Source organism: Aulonocara sp. 'chitande type north' Nkhata Bay, linkage group LG16, assembly GCF_057382095.1.
Source record: "Aulonocara sp. 'chitande type north' Nkhata Bay isolate Kocher_YH1m ecotype deep benthic linkage group LG16, A_spYH_male_GT1.1, whole genome shotgun sequence".
In the NCBI taxonomy this organism is placed as follows: domain Eukaryota; kingdom Metazoa; phylum Chordata; class Actinopteri; order Cichliformes; family Cichlidae; genus Aulonocara; species Aulonocara sp. 'chitande type north' Nkhata Bay.
In genome coordinates, this window is record NC_141359.1 from 21,153,758 (window position 1) to 21,181,582 (window position 27,825).

At 39.7% G+C, this 27,825-nt stretch overlaps 1 protein-coding gene across 1 annotated transcript; it reads right to left on the reverse strand.

Moving 5' to 3' along the window:
* Nucleotides 1–3,143: 3,143 nt before the first annotated feature.
* cckbrb (cholecystokinin B receptor b) lies at nucleotides 3,144–27,455 on the reverse strand. The gene is made up of 5 exons (XM_086266762.1): nucleotides 26,958–27,455; nucleotides 15,805–16,056; nucleotides 12,016–12,277; nucleotides 7,238–7,365; nucleotides 3,144–4,074 (listed from the first exon to the last, which is right to left on the reverse strand). Exons 1-5 carry the CDS (start codon nucleotides 27,118–27,120, stop codon nucleotides 3,536–3,538), a joined length of 1,344 nt encoding a protein of 447 aa, XP_086122888.1. The 5' UTR covers nucleotides 27,121–27,455; the 3' UTR covers nucleotides 3,144–3,535.
* Between the last annotated feature and the right edge of the window lie 370 nt (nucleotides 27,456–27,825).

Below are 27,825 nucleotides of genomic sequence, written 5' to 3' on the forward strand. Positions count from 1 at the left end.
CTTCATCCCACCTGGTGCTAATGCCATCATTATCAAACAGCAGCGCATCCATTCAGTCACCCGCATGTGGGCAACTTTAACCACTGGTGTCTTAAAACAGTACTCCCCAACTTCTATCAGCATGTGACATTTGCAACATTTGCTGCTAGAAGTAGTCAAAGTCAGGAATGAAGACGATCACAGCCCGAAGAGGCTCAATCACAGCTACAGGACTGCTTTGATCACACAACCTGGGATTTATTCAACCAAGCTGGAGGAATGCTTTTTTATATCACAAACTGTGGATGACAAGCAATGTCCAAACACTCTTCAAAAACCACAACACTTTCTTCAGAACATGTGACAAAGCCTGTTACAGCAGAGCAAGAGCCAATCTAAAAGAGTGGAATAAAGATGATGAAAAGGGCCTTCAAGAGCAGGACTGAGGACCACCTGATACATAACGGCTCCTGGAGGGTTTGGCAAGGGTTACAGCATAAAATCACCGTGAATGTGAATCAATGTGAATCACTGTGGAGGAGCTAAATGGTTTCTTCATCCAGTTTGAGGCCACAACAGACTCACTGCAGGAACAGGATGTGGGATATTTGCTAAGGTCAGACATGTGCTAAGGAGAGTACTCCAAGCATGTGCTAACCAGCTCACTGGGGTATTAGAAAAAGTCAAGTCAGGCACTATAATTCCTTTTCCCAAAAAGCCAGTCTCTGTGGACTTGAATGATTATACAGTGGGGCAAAAAAGTATTTAGTCAGCCACCGATTGTGCAAGTTCCCCCACCTAAAATGATGACAGAGGTCAGTAATTTGCACCAGAGGTACACTTCAACTGTGAGAGACAGAATGTGAAAAAAAAAATCCATGAATCCACATGGTAGGATTTGTAAAGAATTTATTCGTAAATCAGGGTGGAAAATAAGTATTTGGTCACCTCAAACAAGGAAAATCTCTGGCTCTCACAGACCTGTAACGTCTTCTGTAAGAAGCTTTTCTGTCCCCCACTCGTTACCTGTATGAATGGCACCTGTTTGAACTCATCATCTGTATAAAAGACACCTGTCCACAGCCTCAAACAGTCAGACTCCAAACTCCGCCATGGCCAAGACCAAAGAGCTTTCGAAGGACACCAGGAAAAGTATTGTAGACCTGCACCAGACTGGGAAGAGTGAATCTACAATAGGCAAGCAGCTTGGTGTGAAAAAATCAACTGTGGGAGCAATCATCAGAAAATGGAAGACATACAAGACCACTGATAATCTCCCTCGATCTGGGGCTCCACGCAAGATCTCATCCCGTGGGGTCAAAATGATCATGAGAACGGTGAGCAAAGATCCCAGAACCACACGGGGGGACCTGGTGAATGACCTGCAGAGAGCTGGGACCAAAGTAACAAAGGTCACCATCAGTAACACACTACAACGGCAGGGAATCAAATCCTGCAGTGCCAGACGTGTTCCGCTGCTGAAGCCAGTGCATGTCCAGGCCCGTCTGAAGTTTGCCAGAGAGCACATGGATGATACAGCAGAGGATTGGGAGAATGTCATGTGGTCAGATGAAACCAAAGTAGAACTTTTTGGTATAAACTCAACTCGTCGTGTTTGGAGGAAGAAGAATACTGAGTTGCATCCCAAGAACACCATACCTACTGTGAAGCATGGGGGTGGAAACATCATGCTATGGGGCTGTTTTTCTGCCAAGGGGACAGGACGACTGATCCGTGTTAAGGACAGAATGAATGGGGCCATGTATCGTGAGATTTTGAGCCAAAACCTCCTTCCATCAGTGAGAACTTTGAAGATGAAACGAGGCTGGGTCTTCCAACATGACAATGATCCAAAACACACCGCCCGGGCAACAAAGGAGTGGCTCCGTAAGAAGCATTTGAAAGTCCTGGAGTGGCCTAGCCAGTCTCCAGACCTCAACCCCATAGAAAATCTGTGGCGGGAGTTGAAAGTCCGTGTTGCTCGGCGACAGCCCCAAAACATCACTGCTCTCGAGAAGATCTGCATGGAGGAATGGGCCAAAATACCAGCTACTGTGTGTGCAAACCTGGTAAAGACCTATAGTAAACGTTTGACCTCTGTTATTGCCAACAAAGGTTATGTTACAAAGTATTGAGTTGTATTTTTGTTGTTGACCAAATACTTATTTTCCACCCTGATTTACGAATAAATTCTCTACAAATCCTACCATGTGGATTCATGGATTTTTTTTTCACATTCTGTCTCTCACAGTTGAAGTGTACCTCTGGTGCAAATTACTGACCTCTGTCATCATTTTAGGTGGGGTACTTGCACAATCGGTGGCTGACTAAATACTTTTTTGCCCCACTGTAGATCCATTGCACTTACTGTATGGCTGTGATTATGAAATGCTTCAAGAAGCTTGCCAAGCATCACATTAAAAGCCGCCCCTCTCCCACACCTGATCCACATGCTTACAAAGCTAAGAGATCCTCAGAAGAGGCAATTGCCATAGCAATCCACACAGCAATAAACCACCCAGAACACCGAGGGAGCTATGTGACTATAGCTCTGCATTTGATATCATAATTAGAGACATTCTAGTCAGCAAACTATAAAACTCTCTTCATGTGGAAAGGGCACAAACATTCAAGTTTCTGGAGGTCTTCATATCTGAGGACCGTAAAATGTAAGGACAGGATGCTGATGGTGGCCTACTGGGCAACAAATGAGAGGCTGGTAACATACTGCATGTCGGCGTGGTATGCAGGCTGCAGATATGAAAGTACTCCAGAGAAAATCACTGGGTGCCCCCTCTCCCGTCTGGAGGACATTGCCCATTCATGCTACCTGAGCAGAGTTGCCAACATCATCAAGGACTTCACTCACGCAGGCTTTTAGCTCAGTTTCTTCTCTCATGCAATAAAAATCAAATGAGAAAAAATAATAAAAGTGTGCCACCCATCTGGCTCCTCTGCACCCGCACTTCATTTATTAATGTACATACAGATTTGTATATTTTATACAGGTTTTTAGACCTTTATTTATCCTAGATTTTATTGTACGTCTTAGTTATAATCCTGTATTTTAGGGGTTTTTTTTACGTTGCACCACAGAGTAACATCTCAGTTTCCTTGTATATATTTACAATGACAATGAAGGCCATTCAGTTTAGAAGCAGGCACTTTGTCCACAAGGCAAATGTATTATCAGCATTAACACAGACAACCAGCAACTGACTGCAAAACATCAAACACAGTTTTAAAGTTACATAGCAAATCATGGGTTTGTTGTTATAGCTACATAATTACTATTTAGTTATAAAGACTGTCTCACATATCATGTAGCCAACCATGGAGGTATTCACACTTAAGACTGGGTTTCTTAAGATAATCGATATATAATTTTATTCACAGTCATAAATGAAGCTTCTATGCTGCTACATCACATGGCATATTTTTTCACTTCACATGAATGTCCCTATGAGCACATGTTAAAAACAAAAAGCTGGGGGGATGTTGGGTCTCGTGTTGCCTCTGTAGCTGTCTTTTTTGAATTGTTGTGAATCCATTTCCCTCAACAGGTTCCCATAGTGCTGACAGTAGTGTAACTAAACTTGGACATGGACGCACCTGTTGCCATAGCGTCCTCCTCATTGTCCCGAAGCCCACGATGACGACGCCGATGGCAAGGCGCGATGCAACATGAGAACGTGGCGAGCAGAGCTTTGCGGAAGCGTGTGTTCATGAAGCAGTAAATAATCGGGTTGACGCAGGCGGAGGTGTAGCACAACAAATGGATAAAAGCGATGGGGGCCCCTGAGAGCGTCTGTGTGGCAGAGCTTTCATCAAAAGCCCGCCAGGTGTTGACACAGTACAGTGGCATCCAACAGACAAAGAACAGGACAACAATCACCACCAACATGCGAATGACTCGTTTTTTGGCCTCTAGCTTGGCTTCTGATGTGTTGCTGCGTGGCCTCTCTGCCTTGATCGCCCTGCCTGATGCAGCCATTGCAGACATCTCCATCGTGTGCGGCCGCTGGACTGCAGTCACATAGCAACCGTCTCCATCATCGCTGCCAGCAGACACAGTAGAGGTCAGGCCATTTACGTCTGAAATGACAAACAGGGTGAAAGAGAGAGTATTTTGGTGTTAATTAAATGCAATAAAAACAAATTCTCAGCCAAGTTCTTTAAAACCTCATCCTCTAATGTTTGAGCGGTGCTCCTGCTTTGTGATACTTTATGCCTTTTGTGCCCTTTGGGGATGGGTCTGGATTATATCAGAGGCAAATTAAAATTCAAAACACAAAGACATAAAGGACAGACACTACTTGAAGGTTTAAGTGAACTGATGCCAAACCACTGGAACAAAACAAAAATACAGAACATAATTAAAACAATAAAAATACTGGATATAGGTATTATTCCAAATGATTGCACACTCAGTAGCAATGAAAATATAGACATAAAACTGTGTATTACTTTAAGAATCCATCTGTCTGTACTTCATGTCGGGGCCTTCTTCTGGCATGCTTTAAATCATTTAACGACACCTCTGCACCTTATAATGTTTTATCCTATGAAACTAAATTGCCACGTCGTTGGAAGGAAATTACATCAACATAATGAAAAAAGCAATAAAGTCACAAACATCCTATAATGGAGTGCTGTATCCACTTGTGATGCCTTCGGCATTATTAAACTTTCAGACATTTACAGCACTTGATTAATGTTAGGGAAAGATGTTGTTTCCATTTAGAGAAGAACGAGTTTGCAAATACCTGAAATAAAAAGTGCTTGTTTACATTTTTTTTAAAATCATTTAATAACCTCAACCAAACAGTTTTTTTCTGAATACAAACCCATGGCTTTGTGTGTCCAAATGATTCCAATCACCGACTGCATTAAAACTAAAATTTGAAAATCAATTTAATTGTGAAGGAATACATTTTCTACAAGTCAGCGTTGTTAAACATAAAGGGTCTTGATATCAGAGTGATTCTGCCATCGCATTAAGAATAGTTTATTCTGGGAAATCATCTTTTATCCTGCAGCCAGCTGACTGACTCCTGTGTAAGGTTATTTTGGAGTCATTTAAAGAGCAACTTCTTGCCTTCATAGATGGAATATTAGCAAGTAATTCTTACTAGCCTATGGGGGTATTACAATTCAATAAAGCAATTTGAAAACCTTGCTTTTCCTCTATAAAGAAATAATAAAAGAGGATTCAGAATTAAAAGCCTCAAGGTACCACATACAAACAAGATCTGGTATTGTAAAGCACCTGCTGGATTATTAAACACATTTCATAGAGGCAGTTTTGCCGTCTGTGAGGTAAGATGCAATTTTTCAATCTCTTCTCCTCCCCTGTTTGTTTTTAATCCATATTGTTTTCCTCCAAAAACTCTTTTTATATTTGTACAATCTCTTTCTCTCTGAGAGCAAACAGATGGTAATGTCCATGCCTGCAGCTGCCAGCCAATCCATCCTCTAATGGAGCATCAGCAAGGACAGTCGGTGCTGCTATCACCCCAGACACGAGTTTGTATTCCGATAAAAGGTTATGTTTCACTTAGCCTGCGCACACTATATCAATTGTAGCACTAATGAAATTCTTGTAAAAATCCTCATAATTCACACAAACCCTGTAGAAAAAAAATGTAAGGTTCGAACTTGTTTGGTATGAGCTGATAAGAATTGTGGCATTCAGTAACAGAGAGTTTCATTCAACAGTGAAATCAAAACAAGAGTAAAGTCAATTAGAGAGCACTGACTGATCTGACTCATCAAGCCTTCAACTAATCCAAAATGCTGCAGCAAGAGTCCTGACAGGGACTAGAAAGAGAGAGCATATTTCTCCTGTTTTGGCTTCCCTTCACTGGCTTCCTGTTAAATCCAGAATTGAATTCAAAATCCTGCTCCTCACATACAAGGTCTTAAATAATCAGGCCCCATCTTATCTTAATGACCTTGTAGTACCATATCACCCTATTAGAGCACTTCGCTCTCGCTCTGCTGGCCTACTTGTTGTTCCTAGAGTATTTAAAAGTAGAATGGGAGGGAGAGCCTTCAGTTTTCAGGCCCCTCTTCTGTGGAACCAGCTTCCAGTTTGGATTCGGGAGACAGACACTATCTCTACTTTTAAGATTAGGCTTAAAACTTTCCTTTTTGCTAAAGCATATAGTTAGGGCTGGACCAGGTGATCCTGAATCCTCCCTTAGTTATGCTGCAATAGACTTAGGCTGCCGGGGGATTCCCATGATGCATTGAGTTTTTCCTTTCCAGTCACCTTTCTCACTCACTATGTATTAATAGACCTCTCTGCATTGAATCATATCTGTTATTAACCTCTGTCTCTCTTCCACAGCATGTCTTTTATCCTGTCTTCCTTCTCTCACCCCAACCGGTCGCAGCAGATGGCCGCCCCTCCCTGAGCCTGGTTCTGCCGGAGATTTCTTCCTGTTAAAAGGGAGTTTTTCCTTCCCACTGTCGCCAAAGTGCTTGCTCATAGGGGGTCATATGATTGTTGGGTTTTTCTCTGTATCTATGAAGCGCCTTGAGGCGACTTTTGTTGTGATTTGGCGCTATATAAATAAAATTGAATTGAATTTATATCATATAAAAAACTCAATTGAATTACTCATAAAATGTCAATGTACTAAAAAAAACATCTACTTTGTGTTTGTTTTCGGAGTCCATCGTCTATTCGACTATTTTGTGCTTTTAACTGTTTAGTGAAAATACTAAGTATACTCTCTGTATACTGGAGCTACACACACAGATGAACTGAAATACAGGACCAACAAAAGTTCTATATAAACATTTAATATGAAGACGTTTTTTACTTCCTTTAACAAATCATTTCGATGAATATTTTTGCGATTCAGTTTAAAAGTGTAAAAAGTATGAATACAAGTAAAATTATTGTTATGGCACATTGATTCACCTGTCCATGTATTGAATTACTGCTCTTTTTCTCCAAAACATAAGTGTTAATATGCGTGTCCTTTTTATATTTATGTATTTACATTTATACACATTTGCCTCATTTTATATGATAGCTATGCCGTATGTCGTGTGCATGCTGTTATGACAACTGAGATTAATAAACCTTCTCTGTTTCTGATTCCGATTTAAATGTTGTAGTTTTCTCTGTTTTTTATTGTTGTTTTCTTGGAACCACATGGCTTTCTGGAACATTAATTCAAACTTACTATTTTCTTTATGTTTTCTTTTATGTTTTCTATAAGTACTGTAGTGTAAATGGCCTCACCTGAAGAATCTTTTTTATGGCCCATTTCAAACTGGATGCCTCGATAAAGTTCTCTCGAGATCAAACCGTAGGCCACGATCATCATCACGCCTGGAATGGCGAACAGTACAAGCAACAGCAGAATGTACCTAAAAGAGAGACGAGAAGTTTAAAAATCCAACCACAGTGGACAAAAAAAAACAATAACACGTGAACTCCGTGTACTGAGTTGCAGTCTGTATATATCTTATGAGTAACGCATTCATCACGTGCTTTGTATGTTTGCCTGTTGGTTTGTTGGGTCACAGCAAAGCATTGCATTTGAGCATTTTAACATCCAACAAGCTTGTTGCCTGGACCAGAAATAAAAACACAACTTGGATAAAAATGGAAACAAGTAAAGACAGTAGTTCTGGAACAAAATTCATAGCAGTTGTACATATACAGCATTATTACATGAGCGGTGTCTGCTAATGGGTCGCGCCACACTCAGGTTGAAGGCGGCTCTCAATTACACACCTGCAAATGTTACAGTGAGTGAATTTAACAAAACAGGGATGTTTTCCTGTTGGCAAAATCTGAACACTGATGGAAAAAAATCCTTCTTTCCAAGGATTTTTTTAAGTGGTCTCTTGAGGATTAGTTCTCCAGGCTTTCTGAAGGTCTTTCAGAGTTTGTCTTTGGTACTTAATGAATCTCTTTCTTTCTTCTCTTCTTTCTTTTTGTTAAGCCAGCAAATACCTACCTATGAAAAGGAATGTAACTCAAAGAATGAACGAATGTTGTGGCTACACATAACAGACCATGAGCAAAAAAAACCCCATTTTAAATTATATCTTTAGGCCTTTGTTACAAGCAGCCGTGTTGCAAAAGCATATAATTTGTTCCCATTTATTTGGTTGAATGTATGAAAAATGCCAACGTTAGCACAGTTTGACAGGCATAAATTAGAAGTTTGGCACCAACAAGGTGATTGCCAAAGATATTAGTTGAAAACTTGCGCAGTTTTGGAATGTCCCTCACAAAGCCTGGAGACTGAAGACTACTTATAGAAATGAAAAGAAAGTAAAATGTTTGTTTCTAAGCTCATTAGAATTGTGCAAACTCTGTTTTTTCCTTATGTGCTGTATTCCCATGTATGTTTGGTCATGTTTCAATCAATCACTGCAGCTATTTCTCATTTCCCCAGCAAAATATAAAGAAATCAGGCTTGAGACACACAGTATTGTGTGTCTAAATAAAATAATAATAATAATAATAAAAGTCTTGCAGGGAGACTGATGAGATAATGTCTCAAGTGGAGATTAGACCAATGACCTTTCCATTTTTAACAATTCCCAAGGTACTCATCTAATCAGCCATTTCATGAAGAAACACATACCGCCGAGGGACGACTGCACATTAATATACCAGAGGTTTATACAAATACGTTCACCATTGTAGACAACACAGTGAGACAGGATTATAGTTTTCATTGAGACACACAGAAAAGACATAGATACGCTTTAAAATGTATAATCTTTTTATGTGGACTGGATGTTTTGAGGCCATTTGCTACATAAATTGAAAATCAAATGAAATGGGATCTAGCGCTCAGTGAAAGATTCACAAGGTGAAAACAATACCAGCTCTGCTGCTGCAGCTGCTTCGCTCTGTGGGTCAAATGTTATGATAATACATCAGAGACAGTGGGAGCAGAATTTATACCCAGAAGAGAAAATGAAATACAAACGTGACAAATCAGACACAAATACAAAAACAAAAATAATGAGCACACAAAGATAATCACATGGTCGCCTGAAATTACATCCAAAGCCTGTTTTATCATAATTCATAACAAAAACACACTGAAGCACGCTCTGTTGTCTTCACCTGTCCTAATGGTTCCACATAAACATTGAACAGACATAGTTAAAACAGGCTCCAGGTCCAAACATGGAAGTGAATGAGATATTTCAACACAGAGTGGCTTACTGAAAGGACACAGAGACACACACACCACTCATAAACACACACAGTTCATCTAAAGTTTATTACATTAAAAATCACTTTGTGATTGCAAGTGTTGTGAAAGTAAAGAAGGAAGGATGGTCCGACAGCGGGCTTGATGATGAAGTAAAAATATAGCTGGAAATGTGTGTTTATAATACGAGTAAAATGTTCAAACATATTTCCTATGAAGAAATAGGAACTTTTAATCTTCAGTCTTATAGTTGCCAAAAATATTGTTGCATGGAGTTAATTTAATGCCTGACTAAATTAAGGCTATGTAGCATGACTGAAATTTCATGGTATATTAGACCATCCTGAGTTAAAACAACTTCCACTGTGTGACTGCGTACCATATCCACTCATGGTGTCTATGTTCGTTAATCCAGGAGACATCCTTCTCTAAATTTCAGAGCATTAATGACTTTTCAGATATGTTTTGTTGTTGTTTTTCTTATATTTTTTATCAAATATGCATACAATAAATATATTACCTCACCATAATGTTAAAGAAATGAAAAGTATAACAAATAAAATGGTCTACATAAGAGACACTGATTTTGATCTCTTTGTAGTCTCTTCTTATTTTTCTCCCACACTAGCTCATTAGGTAAGAATTAGAATTTGTTATAAATACAACTTAAAACAAATGTCATAGTAGTAAAAGAAGACATCAACTTCTACAATTACCCTAGCCATAGCAAATAAAATCTTGTATTAATCAGTAAATCAGAACTTTTCATAAAACACTGCAATGATGGGTCTTGGTGCTGCAGGTGTACTTGGTGTGGTATGTAATTCACTTATTACAAGGTGTTGCTTCACATAATTGATTTGGCAGAGTTTTATGTCCCTCCTGTCACAATCCCAAAGGGGATTTGTATCTCCAGCTGGAATCAAACTTGGCAAGAGAATGTGTGGATACTACGGGCACTTGATACATAGCTCATATACACACATATATACACATGGATACAAAGGCTTTATTGTTATGAGGAAAAATAAATAAGTCGCCAGCAGAAAAAAAATGTTGCAAACTGACAAAACAGAACATTTGCCAGTTTGCTGTTCTGGAGCATTCAGACGTGTGCTAACACAATGCCACAATGGACTTCCCAGCAAACCACCACCCCTAAGGTTAGACTGTAGAACAGGGGCCCCAACTCCAGGCCTCGAGGGCCGGTGTCCTGCAGGTTTTGGATCTCACCCTGGGTCTATACACCTGAATCAAATGATTAATTCATTACCAGACCTCTGGAGAACTGCAAGACATGTTGAGGAGGTAATTTAGCCATTTGAATGAGCTGTGTTGGATCAAGGACACATCTAAATACTGCAGGACACCGGCCCTCGAGGCCTGGAGTTGGGGACCCGTGCTGTAGAACAATCAAGAATATTGTGGCATGGACTTCCGGAGCAATGCCCTTTGCACAGACAAGACTAACGTGAAGATTTTTGCTACATTTGGCAAAAACCAAACGCAACATATCAGCACAAACATCTCAGTGTCATGCTGCACAGCCACGGGAACTGGGTATCTTGCGGTCATTGAATTGACCATGAACTGCTCTGAATACTAAAGTATTCTAGAATCAAATGTGAGGCCATCTGTCTGACAGCTAAAGCTTGGTTGAAATTGGGTCATGCAACATGACCGTGATCCCAAGCTCACCAGCAAATCTATAACAGCCTGTCTGGGGGGGAGAGAAGCTTTTTACGTCACATTACAGAGTTATCCGAAAGTAATATAAGTGCAGAAACGAAGTTTTTGATATTAAAACTCGTTTTTCAAGGTGTGTGCTAAGTTTTTCATAGAACTGAAGATTTGTGTGAAAAACTTTCTTTACTGAGTTTACCAAGTTGATAAGGGTTGAGGGTAAGGGGTAAGCTGCATCCACAGTGGAAGCGATTCATTCGTCATGTTTCACTTTGAAGCTTAAAGGTGGTTGCTTCCAGGTTCCTGTTGCCTAGGTAACCCCTCTAATGTATTTACGATCAGGTCATATGTCAATCAGATCTTATTCTCTCATTTGCTTACCTGGAAGTTCAGAGCACTTTATCTCAGATCTCATTCACTTTGCACTGGCATTGCATGTTACAGATTACGGGCCATTAAAGGAAATTTCTGCCAATTTTTTTTCTCATAATTTTAGAATAAGAAAACAAATTATTCCGAGAACTGTTTATTTTTTGTAATGTATCTAATAATCTGTTTTTAATTCATTGTAACTTCATTTAGTTTGAAAATGTTTAGTTGTAGTTTAGTTTTTAATAGTGCCAGTGCTAGTTTTAGTCTTTTTAATTATATTTTAGCTATTTTGTATTGCATAGTGTACATGCCTCTGTGTTAAGATTTGCAAAAATTAGTACAGGTATTTTAATAAATACAGACTCACAGTGTTGTAACACATCAATCAATGCCTAACCAGGCAAGTTGCAACGCAAACTATAATAACCCTGGTCATCGGCGTAACTTTGTGCTGAACATTGGGGGGGGGGGGGGTGTCATGATCTCTGTCTAAATAAATAAATAAATCTGGGTAAATTCCCAGATGAGTAAACATGCAACTATTTTGCTGGTGATACCTGAAACGAGTAAAGAAAATCAACAGCCTATTTATGCAAGATTATTCATAATTTTATTGAGGGGGTTATATTGGTTGGGTCTGACTATTGGGGGGGGGGGGGGGGGGGTCATAAGCCCCTAATGCCCCTGGAAATTACACCCTTGACCCTGGTGATGGGTGAAGAGTATTATTTTGAACATAGCACTCATGATTTATGTTACCAAAGTGAACCAAGACACGCACCAGGTCTGCTCCGCAGTTGCGACAGGCCACTTGTGGCGACACCGGTGTGCTGTAGTGTTGTCACGGCGCGGAAACGACTCCAGGTGACTGATGATCGGATAGGGGATCATAATGATCAAGGCCAGCACCCACGTGGCAGCAATCACCCGATAGGCGTGCGAACGGGTCTGCCATACCCGTGACTTCAGGGGGTTACAGATGGCGCTATAGCGCTCAATTGCTATGGCAACCAGGCTAAAAGTGGAGATGCTCACGGATATGCCTGTTGGAAAACAAACAAAAAAGTAAGCAGGTAAAATACTGTGTTCTTGCTATCTTGTATCTAATGACATCTTTTATTGTACTGTATAAACCTTTATTACTGCTCAGTGCCAAAAAAGAGTTTGGACCCATAATAAAAAATAACACAAAGCAAGTAGGCTATTATCTGCAATCATAACAAAAAGCTGCAGTCGGTGGAGACGTGTTTGCAAATGAATATAGTGTGAGGTGGAGACAGTTATCTGAATCATGTGGTGGAGGAAATCATGCTGGCCTGAGCCACAGATTTGATCTGCCATCCCTGTAGTGACAGGGCAAGACGGGAAATTACTCTTCACCTCTCTTATCCAGGTCTTCAGCAAGAATACACAATACAGACTGAGTGTGTGTGTGTGTGTGTGTGTGTGTGTGTGTGTGTGTGTGTGTGTGTGTGTGTGTGTGTGTGTGTGTGTGTGTGTGTGTGTGTGTGTGTGTCAGAGAGAGGGAGCAAGAGACCCTTAGGTGCACTATGGTTATATACGAAGGAAGCTTTAGAGCATCCCCCAAGGAAGCAGGAGACAATCCACCAATAGTCTCCCCTTAGGGTCCTTTTCTTCAGTGCACCTTAATGATGGCTGCCTTCATAAGCTTTACATGAGCCTTCTTTTCTCTTCAGTTCTCAAATAATTCTGGGCACAAAAGCCCTCCTGTTCTTGTTTGCTTTATTTTTTTTGACATATTTGAATATCAATAATTGCATTGGAATTTCTTATGTTGTTAACATAAAAATGTTATGTCCTCTCCTTTTCCAGGTATCTGCGTTACAGTACATTAATTAACTACTTAAATGAAATAAGCAACCATATTACACACTGAATTAAAGACTAAAGCTTACCTCCATCTCATTCCCCCTTCAAATTATTTTAAGAGGCCATTCTGTAGAAAATATATACTTAAACATTATGCTTAACTCTTTCCACTCCGTGGACAAATATGTTTCTGCTATTTGTGCAAACGCAATTTTTCAATGGTTGCCAAGGGCGGCACATTCACTCATTAAATTGTGCTTCATTTACTCTATGTAGCAACCAATTTGGTGGAGACACAGTTGAGAATTCAGGGTCAGTAGCCCCAGTCTAATCTTGATATTTCATCATCACATTTTATCTTTAAAGATGTAAAATTGCGCGTTTGTGCTCCAGGTTTTTGTTTTTTTTTCAGTCTGGGTTTATGAAGACTTGTTTTTTGAATTTTTAAAGAAGCTCTCAAGTGTCTCTTGTCTGTAGAAAGCTCTAGCCTCACAGCTGTTGAGCTGTTTATGAAGTGAGGGATGGTGCATAGGTGGGAATGTCAAAAAAAGGCTTCAGACTGAGCGGGTTAGGGGCACGTCATCCTTGTTACAAACAAGTGAGAATACGTGCCACTTGTATAAGCTGAAGGTCAAAAGGTGAGAGATCCTAACCCTCTGTCTGCTATTGCTCCCCATTGTTTTCACAGATTTTATTAAGGTTAAGTGAAGTACAGGATTAGAAAGCAACAGGAACACTATAGTCAGTGCATCTGAATGGTGTCTTCATTTAGTATGAAACCACCAGCTGCCACTGATGATTGTTTCATTTTCTAATATCCATCCATCCATTCGCTTCCGCTTATCCTTTTCAGGGTCGCGGGGGGCGCTGGAGCCTATCCCAGCTGTCATAGGGCGAGAGGCGGGGTACACCCTGGACAGGTCGCCAGTCTGTCGCAGGGCCAACACACAGGGACAGACAACCATTCGCACTCACATTCACACCATTCACACAATGGCAATTTGGATTTTCCAATTAACCTATCCCCTCAAGCTGCATGTCTTTGGACGGTGGGAGGAAGCCGGAGTACCCGGAGGGAACCCATGCAAACACGGGGAGAACATGCAAACTCCACACAGAAAGACCCCGGCCTGATGTTGGAATTGAACTCAGGACCTTCTTGCTGTGCGGCAACAGTGCTAACCACCGTGCCACCATTTTCTAATAAGCCAAGTTAATTGTTTTCCAGGTAAAATTGACTTAGCTTTGCAGTCAAACTCGAAATGTAATTGCTTAGATTTAAAATAGCAAATGATGCCAAATCAGCTTGCATCAGACAAAAAGATTTTTGCTTTTGAAAAATGATACATAATCAATGATTACATGATACATGATTATAGATTTTCTTTTGTTTAAGCCATTATTTTTGCCTTTGCGTTAAACTTTTTAAATACAGTTAATTTGTTTGTTTTTGTTTTTTCTATTTCTGGTTGCAAAGTATTCCAAATCTGTGGGCCCTTAACTGTAAATGATGACTGACCCAATATCCTTTACAGATAACTCGATCACCATTAACAACTCCCCTCAGAGCCCAACTAATTTACCAAAAGCCAGAAAAGTAATTCCGTAGTGAACTGAAAAATGTATCTCTTTATAATCTGCAGACAAATGTCTGATGAGGAAAGAATTAAGAAAAGTGTCCAGGCAAGCATGAATGTTGCCTATAGTAAATGCCATAATTGGAGAAAATGATGTTCTTTTATTCATCCTCATCCTTTAGCCGCCCCTCCTTGAGCCTGGTTCTGCTCCAGTATTCTTCCTGTTAAAAGGGAGTTTTTCCTTCCCACTGTCATCATTCTTGGGGGTTTTCCTTTTCATTTTTCATTATTATAAGGTCTTTACCTTACATTATTAAATGCCTTGAGGTGACTGTATTGTGATTTGGTGCCATAAACATAGATTTGAATTGAACTAAAATGTAATATTTACACACTGCTTGCTAACAAATGACAGCATCTTTAGCTTTGTAATTATCTGTAACCTACTGTCGCTGATTTAGATTTCATACATTATTAATATATATATTGTGTATTCATTTATATAATTCATATATCATTAATACTGATTTTAAATGTTGTTCTTGTAAATATGAGATGGAAAGTGACTCCCATTAGTCTGGAGTGAACTCTAAATTTGCAGATATTTGCAGAAATTTGGAGCAAAGTTACTGAAAGTTGCTTCACATTCTTTAGTTTCATGGCATTAAAATGGCTTTTGATAATTTGCTATCCTCACCACAAGCTTGAACTTTAACACTGTTCACAGAAAAGCCCATACAGGCGCCCTGAAGAAATTCCCATTGGTAGAGATACTTTTAACCTCCATCAGAAGGTGTCTGACCTCTCATCTTATTGCAAACCACCGATGTGCGACTGTGCTGCTTAAAATTCAACTGAATCAGATTTATACAGCACTTCATAGCAGTTCTTCTGTATCAGCTAAAAAGATTATCACCAACATTGTACCAAGGACATTTGTACGTACATTATCGTTCTGTAAAACACAGCTATATTTACAATGTATGTCTATATATGTCTTTACCATAGGGAAACCTAAAATTTATGGTACAGATAGATTAAAATGAAATAAATTGTATCTCTCCAATAAGCTTAGCTAAGAAAATTTAAGAAACTAAAATGTTCCTAAAATGTAAAAAGGTAGCTTCCAAATATCTGAAATCACTACACCCCCTTTCTCTCACCCATGAGGTAGGTGACTATCTTGCACATGGCAGCTCCAAAGATAAAGTCCTTAAGGATGCTGGGGATGAGGTTGAAGGGCATGCAGAAGATGGCCATCATCAGGTCACTGACGGCAAGAGACAGCAAGAAGGTGTTGGTCACGGTGCGCATGCGCTTGTTGACCGTTAGAACAACAATGATCAGCAGGTTTCCGAATACACTCAGGAAGAAGATCAGCGAATAGAGCAGGATCCGAAGTGTGTGGTCTTCATCTGGTAACAAAAAGAAGAAGAACACAGGGAATATTAGCGTGCTAAAGTGTTAGTCTGTTTTCATTCAGTGGTGTACTCTTCACTTTTTAGCTTCATAAAGCTGTCTAATTCTCGCTGTGTTTATTAAGTTGTAAAAGTCAATGAGTGAGCAGGGTCTTATCTGCTAGGATTTGTCTCTTAAAGGTGGAACGTCTGATTGTGCAGCCAACAGCAGTACAATTGGGAGTTGTTACTGTTAAAATATTATTATTATATTGTAATGCTTTGCACAGTTTTTATTACCTTTAAACTGCGCTGGTTTGTTTGTAAAATGTTAGATGCTATTAAGTGACAATATGCCATGGCCACAATGAAGGACATTACAGTGTCGGTGACTGTGTCCAAACTGTTATGGTGTGAAAAGTGTCCTGACAGTTCAATTTATCCCCAGCTGAAAATTTGCAGAGTGGCACTGCTCTGTTTCCTGTCTATAAACACTGTGTTGGCCAAAAATTGTTGTGGTCCAAGAGCATCAGCAACAACAGAGGGGACCTTGTTTTTACATCCAGTAGTGGTCTCTTAAAAATCGTAAAATATTGATCATATCATTGATCACAAAATATAAGAGACACTATTCGTCAGCATCTCTTGTATTTTGTTTTGAGATTTACTTTGTGTCTGTTTATTGCCTTGGTTATGTTCTTCTGTTTTCTGTTCCCCTCTTGTTCACATTTTCCCAATTTGCCCTCAGCGTATAGCTCCTGTTCTACCTTTGTCAGTGTGCCTGATTGGCCTCATTTGTGTGCTTCCTGTTGTTCCTAGAGTTTGTGAATTTTGCTCATTTTGTTTTGTGGACTGTGGACTCTGACCTAATCAAAGGTTAGGTTTTGTTTAGCTTGTCTTCCCTAGTTTCTTTTGGCCCACTTTTGGCATAACCGTAAAAATTATTGCAATGAAACAAAAAGTTACATGGATTTAACCTTAAGTTTTAATCAATAGAAGACAATTGTGTATCTACAGAGTGATGGTGATGATAATACAGAAGAGGATTAGGGCCACTGGGGGAAAAAAAAGTGGGTACGTCTTTTTTTTTTTTCTTTTTCTGAATTCTGAGAAAAAGTCAGAATGGTGCAACTGCATAAAAATTATAGAAAGTTATGCTAGGAAAAAGGACTAGAGTTGGATGCACCTTCTTATTAGTTTAAATATTTAAACTTTGCTGTAAAAATTCACTTCATGCTGCCTCATGAAAAATCCTGTGAGCTGGATCCTCCCATAAGGTAGTGGACTCTCTCCTGATACCACTGGCAAGATAAATGACCCTTTTTAAGTCGAGAGGAGCTGACTGTGTTAACCTTGGCTTTTAGAGAGACAGAGAAAAAGGGAAGAGCTTAGAAAAGAGAAAGTGAAATCATAAGCTCTGAAGATGCTATTGTAATTTGATTACAGCTGCCGGTTGTCCTGACGGCTGTATGGGGCAAATATCTGTGGAGTCAGAGGTGTAACACAACTTTTATATTGGAACCTCTTTTTTTTTAATCCACGATTTTGATGATGATATTGTGGCGGGGTGTGGTTAGCGGTGCCACTGCAGAAGAGGAGTGGCGCAGTGGGTTCAAGGCGTGGTGGTAGGGGAGGCTGGAATCCTAACAAGGAACTTAAACCATGTTTTAAATCTCGATTGTGTTTATTTGAATGGGACTTGATTTGTATTCCCAAAAGAGGGATTTAGATCCCACGAAATGACAGGTCCCTACAAAATAAATAATGCAAATACAAAAAACTACAAAGAGTCATAACAGATAACACACACTAGGTTTTTCCAGGTCTCTCACCTACTATAGGCAGGTTTAAACATTCCCAAAGTGGATTTTTAAAATACGTTCACTGATTCATTACTTCCTGTAACAGCTGCATCCCAAATAGCCAACAAATCTCTTCCCCTCTTTATCTGGAGAACATCTGGATAGCACTAAAACCCATGTTATAAAACCCATGATACGAGGCAAGTTCATACACCTTAAAATGATGTCATCCTTTTAAATGATAAACCCTGACAGGCAGATAGTTACATTTTTTTTTCAAGTTAGCAGGTAAAAGTCAGTATGAAATAATACTTACAGGATTACAACGACACTAAAACTATCGAGCGCATCCTTTCAAATGATTTTTGTAAATTGAATAGCAGTCTCCAGGCTGCAGGAGCTCAGCAACAACCTCTGAAAAATATTCAATTTATGTGTGAAACAGTTAATATCATTTGCTTTTCATTCCTTCAGTGCCATTTCAACCAAGTTCCTCTAACAAATTTAGAAGGTTTTTTTATTTTCCTATCCTAAAGTTACAGTCTCAATCTTGCATAAAAATACTGTTAAATGTAAAAGATTACCTAAAGCCTCTCTGTGCCCTCAGCCATTGGCAGCTTCACTGGATCATATCCTGTAAAGTCCATGTTAACGGCATTCTCTCTTATCTTCACCTCGCCTCCCTTCTTAGACACAACACTCTTTTAAACAGGTTAGCTACTGTGTCTGTATCCTGGGGATTGGAGGTACCCATGTGTGCTGAATCTTGAGGACACAAATCACATCGCACACATAAGCCCGGACTTCACTGACACAGTTGTGGAGGCATGTGCAGTCAAACACACTCAAGCCTTTAATCCCCTGAAAATATACCACCGCAGTTCCTCAAAGGCACCGGTAAATTAGATTAACTAAAGTCTGCAAATATATATCAAGAGTGTCTGTGTCCTTGAAATCACCAAATTTATTGATATCCCTTTCTGTCTTCTTCTTTTTTTGTGTTTTAATTTGTTTTTAATTATTCTTTTTTTCACTCATTGCAGTGCCCTTTTTTAGTGAGGCTATGGTCATTGTGTTTTTAATTTAAATCTACTTGACTTTTAAATGTTTCAGTTTCAGAAGTCTTTTGCTGCTTTAATACTCCATTGATTCTTTCCCCCTCTGCTCTCAGTTAAAGTAGAAAGCTTTTACTGTTTAAAAAAATGTAAAAAATTAAAAAATCAGCATCCAGACACACGACAATGTGGCTCCCACCTAATTTGCCAAAGTGCATGAGAAAAAAAAGGTAGCCTAGTGCTTGTGTTTTGAGCACTGAGTGTTTTATTTAAGAATCAGGAGCTAATGCCAGCATCGATTAACATTTCCGTTGCTTTAAGGACATTCCTTAAGGATCACATCAGTGACTTCCAATATAAAAAGTAGGATTAACAACACAACATAAAAAAAACACCCAGAACCACATTTATTTGAAGTAATCCCAAACCTAACTCTTATTGACTTTTAGTAATCCACCTGGGATGTAAACATGTGTATTGTGCACAGCTGGCTGGGATAATCCGAGCTCCACTTATCTGCCTGCTTAACAGAAGGCGACGTAATGTTCAGGTTGTGCTGCAAAATCTGAACATGGATACCCAAGAGCGGACATGAAGTTAAAGAGGTACATTATTGGAATTGCTTCGGTGCTCCTAATGCATATGAGCATATTTATAGTTCATGGATAAAAATAGAATCATGTTTTACCAAATTGATTTGGTGCTCTTGAAACCACCCATTCACTCAAATGTTCTTGTATCACTTAGCTTGGTCAGCAAAAAGACAGTATGCCAGTGAGTCATATGGTCTCTCTCTCTCTGTCTCTCCCTTTCACACACACACACACACACACACACACACACACACACACACACACACACACACACACGCACACACACACACACACACATCTAATGACATGTGCCTCCACCATCTGTCTCACAAACTCCTCCTATGCAAATAAAAAGCATTAAGCTCTAATATGGTTGGTGTGCTAATAACAGACATGCAAACTGCAGCCACTGAAATTGTTACATTTGCATTGAGGGCGCAAAAGCAGAATGGAAATACGGAGACACATGATTGGCAAGAAAGAGGAAGCAACACTCTTCTTCATTACTGTCTATCTCTCTTTCACCCTCTCTTGCTTAATGAAATATGTTACACTGGCTTCTGCCTAATCAAAGCCAATTAGCTTTCCTGTGAGCTCGCTGATAACTCCCTGAGCACATTTACCAGTTCCTTCAGGACAGTCTTCGCAATAGCTGCTACTTGGCTCATCAGTGTAGAATGGAGGCATTCTTAATATTTTACCTTTCTCTCACACGGGCCGAAACATGTCTGCAAAGGGAGCACCCTAATACTGCAGTCTTCTGTTTCACAGCGTCGCTGGGCTGATTAGTGCCGCAAAATGAAAATGCGGTACTCAATGAGTCTGTTTAAATGCTAAAATTAATATTATTGTTACTTGAACTTCTGATAATAACTTATTTTTAAGGTTGTGAACATATTGCAAAACAGACTCATATATAGCCCAAAGGGTTGACTCTGTTCATCTGGTCGTAGCGTTTTCAGTGGGAGAAACGTTTCGTCACTCATCCAAGTGACTTCTTCAGTCTCAGCTGACTGCAGGTTTCCTCAATTTTATAAACAGTGCATTTGCACAATGACTGAAACTAGCACCACTGAAGGAACGATGGGCTGGGAGGTCAGTTCCTGATCTCACATCAACTGATGATGATCAATTCTGTGACCATCATCATTAATGATCAGGGAACTGACCTCCCAGCCCATCGTTCCTTCAGTGGTGCTATGTTATGCTGAACCAAAGCTACTTATTTGCCATTTATTTATTTGGCAATGATTACTATGTAAGGGAAAGTAAATGACAAAAAAATATAAGCATTGTTGAGCTTTTGTAAAACAAAAGAAAAATCACATAATGAACTCCTCAAGTCAGTAAACCTTCCCTGTAGAGGTGCTATAGGTATATTATACTTGGCCAGATGTGATTTATGACTGTAAAAAAAAGGGGGGGGGGGGGGGGGGTGGAACGATGATTCAGAATTTGATGACTAGTGCTTACTTCAACAACAGGCTGTACGGTCTGTGCATTTTTCATACAGTGAAATCTTCGCTTGTGAAAATGGGCCCACATCTTGATTTAACACATCTACTCTATAGGGTTATTGATGTTGGTAAAATATCTTAAATAAGGGTAAGAAACAAAATAGTAGTTGATAAGATAAGGTGAAACTGTTTTTGCACAGACTTTTGAAAAACAATTTTTTAACCTACTGTATTGTAGTTGAGAGGGAGCAGGGTAACCCCCAAAGCACATTTTATTCATTCTTTTCCTTCTGGTTACTTTTGCCTTCTTTCTCATCGCTGTTTCTTTCAGAAAACAGATCCAAAATGAAACTAACATCTTAATGTAATTTTATACTAGAATTAGTAATTACTACAAATTAGTAATTTCTAAAGAATTGGTGCTTAAGAAAGATTAAAGCACTAAAGCTTTAATGTTGCAATTTACATCTACACTTATGTGTCCACTGTCTTTTCGGATACACAGTGCTTCCTCATTCATTACTTTATTGCACTTATCACTTATTTGTCAATCAAATTTTGACTTTAGACAAGAATTTAAAAGTGCATTGTTTAAATGATGATTTACCCAGAACTGTTTGGCCCTGTGTGAAAAAGTAATTGCCTTCTAAACTTGATAACTTGTGCCACTCTTGGGAGAAAGTGCAATAACTGGCACTGAGTCTTTCACGACAATGTGGAGGAATTTTTGCTCATTTTATTTCCCCCGAATTGTTTTAATTCAGTCACACGAGATTTTCTGGTAGAGAGTAAAATTCCTGGTTACATCAATCATGGCAAGCTTTCCTGTTGTTCTGGGTTCTTTTGTGATCTCCTGGATGAGTCATCAATATAGTTTTGGAGTAGTTTGTTAGAAAACTCCTGGGAAGGTTCACTACTGTTCCATGTTTTCTCCATTTGTGGACAATGTCTCTCACTGTGTTTGACTGGAGTTTCAAAGCCTTAGAAATGGCCCTGTAATCCTTTCCACACAGATAGATGTCAACAGTTTTTTTTCTTAGCTGTTCTTGAGTTTCTCGTGATCATGGAATAATATGCTGCTTTTTATTGGTCGCTTTTTTTTTTTTAGTTTAGATACACTAGCTGCTCCATAACATTAAGTTAGCAATCATGACCAAGACATCTGCTATACCCTTAAAAATAAAGCAGGAATTTCTAGTTTACTTCATACCCGCCAGGTAAGTATGAACAGCTTTTTCCCGTAATACATGAAATCATGCATTAAAAACTGCATTTGTTTGACCATCTAAATCTAAGTGTGAAAAATATGCAAACAAAAAAGAGAAAGAAATCAGGAAGGGGCAAATACTTCTTCACACTATAAAATGTCATCACTTCACCACTGTATACTGAGCTTTGAGCCAAGCTAACATTACCATGCCATTACGCTATATTGTAGAGAAAGGCAAAATATAGGGTGATTGGGGGTGGAATTTTTTTTTCTTAGAATGATTGTTTTCTTTTTTCCCTTGGGAGATTTGAGAAAACAATTTTATAAAATGAGAAATGACAACTTAGACCTCAGGAAGTTACATATTAGTCTGAATGTTTGTAATTATCAGCATATTTGAATTCTGGCCTGAAAATCTGGCCTGAAAATTTGCGTCTGGTTTTCTTGTTATACAGCAGAATGGGCCAGATAGGGGACAAAAAAATCAAATCAGACACATACGGACAGACACAAACATAACACAGAGGCCAGAGCTGCCAGTGAGGCAGAGAAATATCATGTAATGGTTAATGTTGCAGGAAATTACTCTATAGATAGGACGTTATTACTGAAACCAACACTGACCATTTGGCAAGGCTTTGTTTGTACCCAGCTAAACCAAAAGTCTTTTCAGTTTAAAGAGCCAAATGACAGAAGGGAAGCCTGTAGCACATCCACGTCTGGCCACTGACGCTGACACACAGTCTGCTCTCTGTTTACAGACTGCAGGAAAAATCACTTTGTTTTAACTGCTGGGGGTTTTCTACTTGCAATTATCCGAAAGAGGCCAGATATGGTGCTTTAGATCATGTGTCATTTATTTCTTGTTCGGCTCCATTGCCAGCACATGTTGTTTCACTATGTAATAGAGAGATACGTCTCTGAATTTGGGCAGATCACACAGAGATGCAAGATGTGGGTCGTATTGGACACCATTGATTGTTACGCTTTTTTTTCATGCAGAACAAATTTGCAAATAATGTGCGACAGCATATCTAACATGTCATTAATAACAACTTACCAGCCATTAAAGTGCTGTTTAAACACTGCAGAGCAGATGCTAACAAATCATCTGTAACAATTCAACTGACAAGTAAAGTAAGCCTGTTATTTAATATGTTCAATTATGAACAAAAGTATAAGAGTTTGTATTTCATTAATGAATATTAAAGGTTTCGTATGTTTCTTGCAACCAGTAGCTACACAGGATATTATAGATAATTTACTAACCCTGCATTTCACCAGTCTCTTAAACATATGCAACACCCATCGTTTTAAATCCCAGTATACCCTCGTGTCGCTGCGCCTGTGAGAGGAAAGCTGGCTCGTCTCCTGTTAGACCTAGGTATTGGTAAATGTCACAGCTAGTGGCTAATCCAGCAGGGTAAATGCCACCTAAGCCTTGTCACTAAGTCAACACCCCCCCAACCCACCCCCACCCCCCAACCGAACAGTTGATCGCGGCAACGAGCAAACCCATTTACTGCTGACTGACAGACTACAGCATGCAATCCACAGAGTCTCCCATCACAGCGGTCAGCATGCAGAACATTAGGTTTGCTGCTTGTCGCACAGCGCAGGCATGTATTAAACACCTCAGCTCTCACAGGCAGAGTGAGAAGCGAGGGTGTGAGCGACAGTAGATGGAGCGCTGAGAGAAGTGGTGGGAGAAAAAGAAGAAATGAAAGGGAAAATGGTTACATTTTTGTACATTTTACTTTGGGGTTTTTTTGTTTACTAGACACCTTTTGTTTTGCATAAACTGCTTTCTGAAAACAGATTTGAAATGGTGGTTTGCTCCTGGCACTGACAACAGACCCCTCTTTCATTATTTTTCATCATCCCCTCCAGAAATTGCCTCCTGCTGCTCGAGTGACAAATTATGCGCCAGATTTCCAGTATCCTAGATAAAGTATAAGGATTTTTATTGATTCTATTAATGAAAACCAAGCAACGTGTGACAAGCTTCCTGTGAAGCCACAGTAACTGAAGTCTACAGCGATGATGTAAATCCATGTGCCTTGAAGCCCTTAGAGAATACGTAGGTGTCTTTTTTTTTTTTTACCTTTTTTTTCTCGCTTTTTGTTTTGTTCTTTTTCTTTTTCAAACCTGAAACAACACCTGCACTGTGTTGAGTGTGAAACCATTTTGAAAGGTGTCTGCAGTCGAGCAACATGTTTCCACCTGGAGCTTGCAGAGGTTTGGCCTTACTTTGACATGCACTCGCTCCCACTTTGTGCCTCGCTCAGGGGTGAATGCCAGTATCCATGGTGAAATGCTCACAAAGCAGCGGATGTACATAGACATTTTGCAGAGCAACCCTTTTTTTGTTACCAGGTTATTCCAACAATTTTGTGTCATATTTCTGTCTTCAGAAAATGTGCATTAAATTCTCAAATTTAATACTTACAGCACTTTCCCTTTGTGTTTTCCATTTTTATGGCAACTTTCATTCACAACTTACTGTAAATCATGCAGTATCATAGCTTGGCTTTTAGTGTACCCTCTCCTCTTATACACATATCAAATGATTTATACAAAAAAACACTCTTTGGCAAACAGGCGGAGCCTGGACTGGAGATATCTCACTGATCAAAATAAATGTCATCCATTGAGGAAGGATAAATTTACTAAATCCCTGCAGACTACATGTGGTCCACGGCACGCTCCTTGAGGTCACCAATCTGCATAAAACATACGTAACTCTTTCAAAGTCTGACAGTGATGCAACTCAATCTGCCTGATAAACACAGAAGGGCAGAAAGAGGAGATGAGAAGAATGATTGACAGAGGTGGAGAAGCAATCAATTTGGGAGTGATGGAGTGAGAAATGACGGTGACAGCAGCTGCACTGGGTCCGACACTTTAATTTGATCTATTTATATGATCATCTGAGATCAGTATGAAGTGCAGTTATGAGATACAGTGAGAATATTAACCAGAGAGAAAGAACGGCCTGATTTGAAGGAGTGATTGACATGTTGTGGGGGAAAGAAAATATCTTAGTTTGCTGCATATAATATATGAAACACATCTGCTGCCAGGCTCGGGAGACACAAGCCACCTTACATTGATCTGTACTTGTTAGATGTGCCCTCAGTGGGCTTGTAATTTGAAGTGTTCTAATTCAGCCTCAGTTTGAAATTACTTACCACTGGGAGGTGTAAAAGATCGTGTGTAATTATGGGAATGATTGAGGGAGAGGCAAATCAATCATCATCGCCTACAATGCACTACAGTTTTAAGTCTTATAAAAGGGGTACAGGTATCTGTCATTTATATAAAGGTATACTGACACTATGCTGCTCACAAACACACACACAAACACACACACACACAAGCGTAGGCACATGTGGCAAAACCACCTCATCCAAACACAGAAACACTGACAAATTCTGAGGAGTGAAGATTGATAATGTCTGTGAAGGTTCTCAGTCATCCAGGTCATCGTAGTCTAAGGAGCTTGGAAAGAAAAGCGTCTGGACTTCTTTGAGTTGCTTGAAGACGTTTCACCTCTCATCCGAGAAGCTTCTTCAGTTCTAAGGTCAAATGGCGGAGAGTCCCAGATTTAAACCAAGTGGGAGTTTCCCCCCAAAGAGGGACAAAGGATGATCCTCTACCTAATCACATGAGCCAAAGTGTGAAAGCGGGTGTGGGTCCCAATCAGCCAGAGTTTCGGGTGAGCTCATTGTGAAACCTGGCTCCACCCTATCATGTGATTTCCTGAGGTCAAATGGCCCAGGATGTGAGTGATTAACAAATTATCACAGACAGAAGCAGAGCAAATCAGGATGAAAGTGTCAGCCACCCTCTCCAGTTCCAAAGTCCCTCCATCTAATCTCACATTACAAGAAAAGAAGGCCGTCGCTTCCCTGAGCAAAGACCACAACATCACTATATTACCAGCTGATAAGGGAAGGTGCACTGTCCTAAACACAACGGATTACCACACAAAGATCACTACTCTCCTCAGTGACAACAATACCTACGAAGACCCCACAATGTAATGTAGCAGCTGGAAACAGGACACAGGAAATTGCAAGTGTACAGTGATGATGCACTCAAATGTCCTTTTTTTCCCTCCAAAATTTATAGATTTACATGGGGGGTGGGGGAAGTCTATGCATAACAGGTGCTCTGTTCTCATCACAATTTGGATAAAGTGCATTAAAATGCTTTAGGACTGGGATGACCGTGAGGAACAGCCCTGATGTGACTTTTTTTTTTTTATGAATAGATCCCCTGTGTGGCCAGGGTTAGATGTGCCTCTCTGTCTGTGTGCATCCTCTTTGATCTGTAATTCACTGCTACTCTGTACACTTTTTTGCTTAAAATAAATAGAACCTAAAAAACCAGCCTTACTGTAAAAAAAAGAGCATTAACGCACCTCCATATACTTCCAATAAACTGCTAAGTCCTAAAGACTGAAATGGTATCAGACAGAAAGTTTGTCACCTCCAGGTAAAATGTTAAGCACAGAATGCTTTTACCTTAAGTTGTTAAAAGCACAGATTGTATCTGTTGTAGTTTTAAGGACTTGAAAAACAAAAACAATCCGTTTTAGTTTCTCTGAAATCAGAGCTCATCAGTCCCATCACATCCCAATGAAGTCAATACTACAAATTAAACTTAAGTTGGACATTGCATACAGTCTGCGGACGTATGCAATGCTTCAGTGCAGATAATAGCGCGTTAAAATTAAATAAAGAGACATTATGGTGGCACATTTCATTAAAAGATGAGCTATGTGTGTGCGCGCTCACCTCTCTGCCTCGCACGCTCAGGTATGAGGAGTGTGGACGCGTTGCCGCAGGCGATGTTTGTTGCCTCCAAGCTCCCGTTACCCGCTCCGTTCTTCAGCGCGTCGACCTGCGCTAAAACGCACTCTGGGTTGATGGATGTCTCATTTCTCACGTAGTCAGCCATGATTCTGATTTAATTTTCGCAGCGTAAGTTGATGCCGTATAATATTAGGAAAAAATTCAAAGGAATTCGAACCTTTAAAGTGTCAGATAACACTACTCTGCATCCACTGTCCATCACACTGACTGAATGAGGTATAAGTTGTCTTTTTCCCAATTTGCAAAAGAAAATAAAAACGTAAAAACAAAAAAACTAGATTAATGTCCTTTCTTTTATTTATTTTTTACTCCTTCTCGGTTACTGTAGATGTGTCTCAGTGAGCGTCGCGCGTTAATCGAGGGCTGGTGCGCACCAGGAGAGGTGAGCGCGGTGCGCTCCTGCGCTTTTGCCAAATGAACTGCCAGAGTCGCGGACTGCTGTCATAAAGGGCGTGTGGTTTGTGTGCGTCTGTGTGTGAGCAGTGGGAATAAGAAACGCCTGGTTCGTTTTTTACGTGTGTAACTCATACACGAACATATTTATAATAGCTTCACAGCTTCTCAAGAGGCAGCATTGTTTGTCTCGATTAAAAGAAAAAAAAAAAGTCGGGGTGAGCCATAAAATGAAAACCATTCATCATTTTTTGCAGCACCACGAGCCTGAAGCAATGAGTACTGAAACATTGTGTTGGGGAAAAGCACTCAGTTCTCTTTCAATATCTAAATAGTGACAGTCCTAAAACGCTTAAGACCTCTTGAACTTTGCAAAATAGTCAAGGATTTAATATGG